This window comes from Lactuca serriola, chromosome 5 (genome assembly GCF_051521515.1).
Source record: "Lactuca serriola cultivar US96UC23 chromosome 5, Lser_US96UC23_V15, whole genome shotgun sequence".
NCBI lineage: Eukaryota > Viridiplantae > Streptophyta > Magnoliopsida > Asterales > Asteraceae > Lactuca > Lactuca serriola.
Genome location: NC_136412.1, coordinates 65,622,501 through 65,631,478, shown reverse-complemented (window position 1 = coordinate 65,631,478; position 8,978 = coordinate 65,622,501). Strand labels below are relative to the sequence as shown.

General features: G+C 36.2%; 1 protein-coding gene and 1 non-coding gene across 2 annotated transcripts; one reads left to right on the top strand and one right to left on the bottom strand.

The window, feature by feature from the left end:
* The first annotated feature begins 1,269 nt into the window (after positions 1 to 1,269).
* On the top strand, positions 1,270 to 2,432 carry LOC145052567 (deoxyuridine 5'-triphosphate nucleotidohydrolase-like). The gene is made up of 3 exons (XM_079000401.1): positions 1,270 to 1,664; positions 1,839 to 1,930; positions 2,027 to 2,432. Exons 1-3 carry the CDS (start codon positions 1,324 to 1,326, stop codon positions 2,269 to 2,271), a joined length of 678 nt encoding a protein of 225 aa, XP_078856527.1. The 5' UTR covers positions 1,270 to 1,323; the 3' UTR covers positions 2,272 to 2,432.
* A 212-nt stretch (positions 2,433 to 2,644) lies between these two features.
* Positions 2,645 to 2,716, bottom strand: TRNAE-UUC (transfer RNA glutamic acid (anticodon UUC)). Its single transcript has one exon. It is a non-coding gene; the product is annotated as a tRNA-Glu (tRNA).
* Positions 2,717 to 8,978: the final 6,262 nt, after the last annotated feature.

The following is an 8,978-nucleotide window of genomic DNA, read 5'->3' as shown; positions in this document are numbered from 1 at the left end:
AGCCTTTTTATATCCAAAATTCCAACCGAAGCTTTTGCTATATGTGCCAATTCTATTTAAGAAGCAATTATACGGCAACAAGCATTATAATGAAAAGCTTAACACTCGATGAGCTATCACAAATTCATAATAGTACTTAGGTTTTCGACTAATCGGCTCTTTGGAAAAGTAGAATAGTTGAACAAATCAACATTCTACAACTAACACGTAGCAAGAAAACAGTAAATAACTGTCAACAAGAACTAAGAACAAAGAAAATTAAAAAGTTACAATTGAAATCTCAAATCCTGAAAACTTATTAACTAAGAATAGAGACCGCCATTCGCCAAATTCCAATTTCTTGATCTTGAATTGTGATGTGATGTGGTAATGCTCATAGTGATTGTTATAAAGGAAGAACAGGTGAAAGAAGCTTTTATTGTAAAAATGGGTTTGAAAAAATTTAGGTTTGTGAGATTTTAAAGACATTGTCAGCTTCAGGGGCGGCATAAATAACATATAATTGTTGTGTTACGAATTTAGACAAATATGTTGGAAAATTTGTTTTAACCAATTTCAAAAAATGAGTTGTTTTTTTGTGCTTTTTTTTTTTTTTTTTTTTTTTATGAATTTCAAACCTTAAATATAATCAAAATGTAACAATTTTGTGTTCTCCTCCATACTTCGTTTTGATATATCACACATCCAAACAGATTACCGATGAATGAGAAATTTTACGTTAAAGTGAGGTGTTTGGAAGAAATTAACAAGTGAGTTAATTAGGTTTTTTTATTTATCCTACATGGGTGGGAGGATGAAAAGTTCAAATGCGAGTTAGATTGACTTTGGTTCACTGAACTTGTGTGCAAATGCTTGTTTGGCGGGTATGAATGCATCACTGATCGATTAAATTGTTTCGTACTTTATCGTTCTACTTCATCTTCCTACCTATTCATTGATTGTCAAGTATCAATTCTCTTTCCTCATATTATCCTCCTGACACTTGTCATAATCCATTGAATACAAGGAAAAATAGAAAGATTTTATAGGAGGAACTTTTCTAAGAATAAACTTTTTTTGGCCACAAGTGAGTCGTAGAAGTGTTGAGGGCTCGTTGATAGTGGGCCGAGGTTGGTTGGATGGGCTACTTGCTCCAAATTTTATAGAATATTATATAGCTATTCGAATCCGAAAAATTGGATTTATGTGTATATGCGAGTTTCAGGTAATTTGGGATACAAAAATTATGGAAAAGCATAATATGCTGTATATTTATTTATAAATCCTTATAGGGGGTGCATATATGATAGTGCACATTAGGAAGATGATAGCTCTTCAGTAAACATGGCGGGAATTCTTGGCGCCATACGACATACTCTATCTTTTAGGAGGGACTATTTCATCCCTTATAAACCCTACCCCCATCACCATAACCCTTTTCATCCATTTCGTTCTCCCATCTTCAATCGCTCATCAAAATCATCATCCTTTCGGCTAATTTCAGCCATGTCAAACATCAACAACATCCCTGACATCGAAGGACCTGCCCCAAAGGTTCAGAAAATCGACGATCGGAACGGAAGCTCCGACCACCAACTACCTTTTTTCAAAGTGAAGAAGCTATCGGAGAAAGCTGTTTTGCCTGCGAGAGGTTCGTCTCTTGCCGCTGGTTACGATCTTTCAAGGTACGTAACGTTAATTGCCACAATCAAAACCTACTTTTCATCTACTTGTTATTGCTTCTATTCAGGAAAGCTATAAATTTAGTAATGAAAATAACTTATGTTGGATTAGAATGAAATCGAATTTGATTGTTCATATGATTTTGTTAACTTTATTTGGATTTGTCTTCGATCCAGTGCAACAGACACTAAAGTACCAGCGAGAGGCAAAACACTGATTCCCACGGATTTATCCATTGCAGTACCAGAAGGAACATATGCTCGAATTGGTATGCATTTGTGCTTCTTTGGTTGACTACTTTCTTAAAAACAAGATCCATAGTTGTATAATCATTAACGTATTTATCATTATGATTGTTTTGAAGCTCCAAGATCCGGTCTAGCATGGAAACATTCGATTGATGTCGGAGCAGGTGTGATTGATGCCGACTACAGGGGTCCGGTTGGAGTGATCTTGTTCAACCATTCCGATAATGATTTTGAAGTGAAAACGGGTGATCGAATTGCACAGTTGATTATCCAGAAGATCATCGTACCAGAAGTCATGGAGGTTGATGATCTTGATTCAACAGTAAGGGGCGCGGGTGGGTTTGGATCAACTGGAGTTTAACATTTCATACAAGTAAAATTATTCATTAGGAAATAGGAAATGTTATGTAATTTGGCTCCTAGATTTTGGTAGTTTACTTGGTTGCCTAATATGGCTGTTTTATGGATGGAGCATTTTGTCGAACAGTTGGTGGGTATGTGAAAAAGGCTCGAATTATCTTATTTGATATTTCACTGCTACATATTGATGAAGTGAGAAATCATTCTTGCAACTGTTGAACATGATGTTATCGAAACAAAAATAGTTTTACTACTCAATAAATCAAACCAAAAAATTAGAGTTCTATCTTATAAAACATTAAAACTAAAAAAAGTAAACAACTAGATGAATAAATAATGTATGGGAAAAGTATGTCTTCATGTAATAAAAAAGGTTCCATTGCCGGGAATCGAACCCGGGTCTCCTGGGTGAAAGCCAGATATCCTAACCGCTGGACGACAATGGAATTGTTGGAAGTGTTTCTCAAAGAAAGATAATGTATCACATACTCTTTGTTGCAAATAGTTAAATTTTGAAAACACTTTTGCCTTGTGGTCTTTTCATTTAATAAATCAACTAAATTTTGAAAATTTGTCGTCAAATAGGATTTTAAGGTGCAAAGATGGTTAATTACAATATTACTGACGTGATCCAAAACTTGTAAGATTTGGGTCCAAGAATGTTGAAAAGATGCAATGGTTGTATTTGTATATTAAGGTGAGCATTTCACTTCTTTTTCAAATCATGGTAAATTGTCTCGTACTTTATGCAGTACAAATAGTAACTTACTTGGAGATATATCCTTTTTGTTTTACAATAGAGTCAATGACTTGTAACATAACGAATTTTGTGCATACCAGTAAACTTGTTTATAATGTTCAAAATATATCACTATCACCGAGTATCAAAGACATCAGTAGCCCTTGTGATGTAAGGGATAGTTAAGAAAAATGGGTGACGTGTGGAATGAGTTTATGTAATGTGAATATGTGTGGATAACAGAGGCACCTGTAAATATATACGTACTTGTATTTTTTAGTACTTGTATTTTTTAATGCAAGCTGACAAAAAACTTTTTAATAAAGGAGTGGCAATATGAACCAATTACATGGAAAAGGTGGGAGATTGCTTATCAAAATTTCCATTTTGTTGGGATGTACACGTTCACAGAAAATAGATTTGGATTTCGGTTATGTAAAAAAGGTCATGCATGGAAAAATTGTTGAAGTCTTCCTTGTGGTCATACTAAATGGCCTTGGTTTCATCACCAAATCGAGTTTAGATTTAACATGAAAATGAAGAAACCTAGCAAAAGTGTCTGACTCAGAGGACTTTGGTGTGTTTGCCTAATTGATACACGTGACATAATATGCACGACTTTCCTTTATGACTAGAACAAAGTCTAAGAGCAAAAGCAAATTTTGCAACTACCACAAGATGAAAGGGCGTTTATTTGACATGTGTTTCAAGTTTCATTACAAGAAAGCCATAGCAATATGAAAACAACCTCAAGATTTAGGTCAGACTTGTGTAGCTAAGAGTGATAGATTGATAGTGAGCGTTTATCGTCTCAGATGGAAATAATGTGTTGATTTCTCATTGTTATTTGTACAAAGCATTTATATTGTTAGATCATAAAAACGTTACATAGACGTAGTGAGTAAACGGACAACAAGTTGCGCTGCTAACTCTTTTTGGATGTCAAACTAATTATTTTAAAAATAACATTCATAGATCTTGGGGTTATAACATTACTATGTGTCACACCCCAAAACCAAGAACGGCGGAAACGTTCTGGGGCGGAGGACGTCATGTACAGTATCACAACAATGTAAGTAGTAAACAAACAACAACATCATCCATTGCATTAATAATATAATTATTATACAAGTGTGTTCTGTCAAATTTTAATAGACACTAAAGCATAAATCAAAATGAAAGATGAGTCTTGAACGAGCTCCATCTCCTCTAAACGTTGCATATGTACCTGTCTATTGATGACCTGATGATACAAGTAATTTTGAAAGCGAGTATCAGCTTTGAAGCTGGTGAGATCATAAGTATTTTAGTGTCTTAATTTGTATGTAAGGAAATGTTTGTATATGAACTGTAAGTATTGAAAATGTATATGAACTGTAAGTATTGAAAATGTATATGAACTGTAAGTATGAAAATGTTTGTAAAACAACTGTAAATGTTTGAAAAACCCTAGAAATCCCTATGATTCCTACTATTAAATAAGGGTGTCTTCTATCAAGACCTAATTGTTCTGAATGTAGTCTTCTACCAAGACTTAACTGTTCTAAATGTTCGTTTCTTGTAAAAGTGTGTAATTTTCCAAGTGTAACTATCATTAACAAAATATAGTTTTTACATTTAATGTTTATGTGAAAAGATCACTAAATATATGTAAGGGGAAATTAATGTAGTACTGTAGTGTTGTATTATAGGAACTGCTACTGTACTAACTACCTTAAACCGGATTTATATTAAGGTATCATGTGATTAATTGTACCATACTATTGACTGGTAACAACGACATAAGTATGGTCGTAAAAAGGTATGACGTTTGGCACCCGCAGACCTGTAGGTCCGGCTGTAGCTAGCAGCAAGGTGTAGGATAGTCAATTCAGTATAGATCTATACGCAAACTCACGCTCTCCCTCCAAGAGACTCTGGCTACAACTCGGGCCATGACATTTAAGGCATGCTCCGATACAGTGGATCACAATTTTGTCAACGTATTTATGTATATGTACTCATGTAAGCGTAATCATGTAAAAGTATATGAACGTATGCCTTTGCTACCCAAAGGTATTGAACTGACTGAAAGGAACTATTATGTCCATATATGTATACATGATATATAACTAATGTTTAAACGACCTTCGGATGGTACCCGATATCCCACCAGACCACATCTCAAGCGCGAAAAGGAAATAGGGTAGATAGCATTCCTAAGTCCTTTAAACATTTCTTATATAACTATACATATATAGGCATGCTTATAACAGGATCTCTATGTAAACGTATCTAAGTAAATGTACTCATGAATTTGTATAGTAATGTACTGTAATGTTCTAGCTGTAATGTATGTTCTCTCTATCTAGCAAGTATTGACTCATGAATGAACTGACTCATTGTATGATATCGCGTTCTAGTAATAGTTCTAGTATCTTCCTAAACTACCCATATGGTAGTTTACTAGTAATCTAACTGGTACGTATGGACATGGATGTATACCCTTGCTACCCAAGGGCATTGGCTGAACTGGAAGGACCTTTATGACTATATATGTACACATGATATATAACTAATATTTAAACGACCTTCGGACGGGTACCCGATATCCCACCAGACCACATCTCAAGCACGAAAAGGAAATAGGGTGGATAGCCTTCCTAAGTCTTTTAAACATTTCTTATATAACCATACATATAGAGGCATGCAATTTTATAATATAAAAGCATAAAATAAGTTTTGTAAAACCTTTGAACATAATTATCATCTAAGAAAAGATCGACTTGATGTTAATCTATAAAACGGTTTGAAGGCATGGGTTCAATAAAACAATTTAGTATAAAGAAATATTTGTTTGAAACACAATTGTAAATAAGTTTGAAATAAAACATACAGAGTAAAATGTACAGTGTAATAAGGAGTTTTAAACATATAAAGTGTTTATGAAAATCATTTGAAGGAAAAATTGTTTGGTAAAACGGCTAATGAGTAGTAAATCATTTGAATGTTGCTTATTAATCACATGTGCTTGATATAATAAGTAGCATGATTCTACTTGTATCCCCCCATAAAACATTTAAAAATAGTTAAAACATTGATTAAGGGGTATGAACTCACCTGTAGTAAGTGACTGGAATTGAACGAACTATATCGTAAGGAAGGATCGGACAAGTGCTTGGTGTCAAGTGAAGACTTTAGACACACACAATGATCCTAATTACATATGAAGACATATGTATATAAACAATTAGTGATTAAAACACTAATTAAACATGTATAAACATTCTAATGCGAGGTAAACACTTTGGTCAAGTGCTAGGAGGCTAATGGGTTGCAACAAAGGAGTGCAAGACCTCTCATGGGAGTTTATGGTCAAAAGACCATATATGTTGGAGTTTACGGCCCAGGGGAGTAAAATCCTGGCCGTAAACGCTCAATAAGGTTCCTAAATGAAGCCTAACATTATTACAACTCAAGTGGTGAATTGCTTCAAGGCTTAAACAAGTGTTTGGGCTTCCTTTTAACTCCTTTGAGGAGTTCACGGCCCTGGGACCATATCCCTTGGAGATTATGGCCGTAATCTCCCTTGGGAGGATGTTTATGGTGTTTTCAAGTCCCTAAATTAACTAGGAACTAAACTAGGCTTTTGTACTAGCTTTGGAAGAGTTTATGGCACCATTTGGAACCATTATTTGGAGTTCACGGCCCTGGAACTTCTTGGGCCGTGAACACCTTACTCTTGGTGCTCTAATGGTGCTTGCTAGTCCTAATCTCATTAGGGTACATGTCTAAATTCAAGCCTAAGCCTTAGGAAGTGTTTGTGGCATCAAAACACCCCTAACTTGAGTTTTCGGCCCATGAACCATTTGTTCATGTGTTTGCGGCCGTGAACACCCATAGGTGTTGGTATTTTGATTGTTTTGGGTCCTAGACACATCAAGGTAATGTGCTATGCTAGTCTCTTGGATCAATGAAGGCATTTAGGGCATTTTGGCAACCTAAAATGGAGTTCACGGCCCAAGAACTTCCTTGGCCGTGAACTCACTTCTAGCCATTGTTTCTAATTGATTTTGTGGTCTAAACATGTAATAGTAGCTTCTAGGTTTGTTTCCAAGGCTTTGAGGGACATTGGGACACTTTTGGCCCTTGAAATGGAGTTTACTCCCCAAGTGTTCTTGGGCGGTAAACTCCCAAATCTTGGGGTTTTGGTCCGATTTTGATGTTATAAAACATAATCTAAGTTATATAATACAACTAGATAGAAGTACTCACGATTTGGGATAAAAACCCGAAGACTCGTGAGAGAGAATTTTGGCTTTTCTCTAATTGGAAATGTAACTAATGAATTAATATGGTTCAAATTTCTATATATAGTCCTGGGATTTTTGGCAGAAAATATTTTTATTCCCGGAATGAACTCTACTATCCTAGAGTATTAGAATAACAGTGTTGCACAAAACCCTAGTGCATCCACTCTCCTGATATCTCCTTAAGTATAAATCCTGAAAAACTGCCAAACTTATACCCGAAGTCTGGAATTTCACTGTAACTGTTCTAACTTCTATTGGCTTGATATGGTTTGTTCAGAATGGAAATTTCGGGTTGTCACACTATGCATGACCCATTGTACTCTATTGAGGAGCTCCACATCATTTGACACAAGGAAACGCAAAAGATATAAATGCATGTTGATTTTCCATGTATGTTTTCTCATGTTTTGCCACTTTACACGAGGAAACTTTTAAAGCAGCTCGTCCTATAGTGAAAACACCACCTCCCAAGCTCACAAGAGTGAAAATTGATGTTAGAACCACACATGCGTGCTTCCCTCCATCCCATCCAAAAACAAAAATGTTAGTTGGTCTAAGTGTTGATATTCCTTTCAATGGGTCAGTCAAAAAGTTCACAAATGTCTCTTTCTTGGTAGTAACCCCGACGTGCCAAAATAAGTCGAAAAAAACATCCCTAACAAGATTGTTTCGGTACTTTAAATCCAAGAGCTTTCTCATCAATCGGAAACAAAGGGATTAAAAGACATACTTGAAGATAACATGATACTCCATTGGCAACATATGTTGGTCAAGACCGTCAATATGAATAGTCATAAAAAAATATTGTAACACCTAAAGTTTTGAAGACCAAGAAAGGAAAGACAACCATAAGTTTAGGGGTCGACTCGGCGAGTCCGAGCGGGATCCGGGTCGGGGAGTAAGTGACCGACTTGGCGAGTCGGCCAAGGAGACTCGGCGAGTCTGGTCTGTGCGAGGAAAACCCTAATTCTGGGAGTTATATCCTATATAAAGGGTGTTATGTCCCTCCCTCAGCCTCCATATCATTCTAGAGAACCTGTAAACCCTAGATTTCGTGGGAGCCTCCATCATTTGAGAGAAATAGCTTTGGAGGAAGGAAATCTTGGAAGGAACTTGAAGATCAAGAAGGTTGCTTCAAAGGAGAGGTGTAGATCCGAGATCTACTTCAGTTTATGTTCTTCTTGGAGGTATTAAGCTGCCATTTTCCCTTCTTTGCATCCAGATCTATTTTGTTATGATATTTGGGGGTTTTATGGTTGATTGAGACTCACTTCGAGTTAGAAGCCCAGATCTGAAGTTGCTACTTCAGATCTAAGTGTATCTTGGCCTGAAGAATCGTAAAGCATCAGTTTATGGGTTGATTGTTAAGCCCCTTTGTCTTAAACCCTATTTTATAGTGTTTTGAGCCTAGATCTCCTTAGCCACACGTAAAGTTTGCCACTTTACGTAAGAAATAGACTTTAGAAGAGTGGATCTACAGTTTGGAGTCCATGCATGACTCAAAATTCCTCTGCATGTATGTAGATCTAAATGGACTCGGCAAGTTCTTCGAGTGGACTCGGCGAGTAGCATGAAGATGAGGAGGAACTCGGCGAGTGGGATGAACAACTCGTCGAGTCGGATGAAGTTGGGCATGAACTCGGCGAGTTGGAAGAACAACTCGACGAGTTGGTTGAA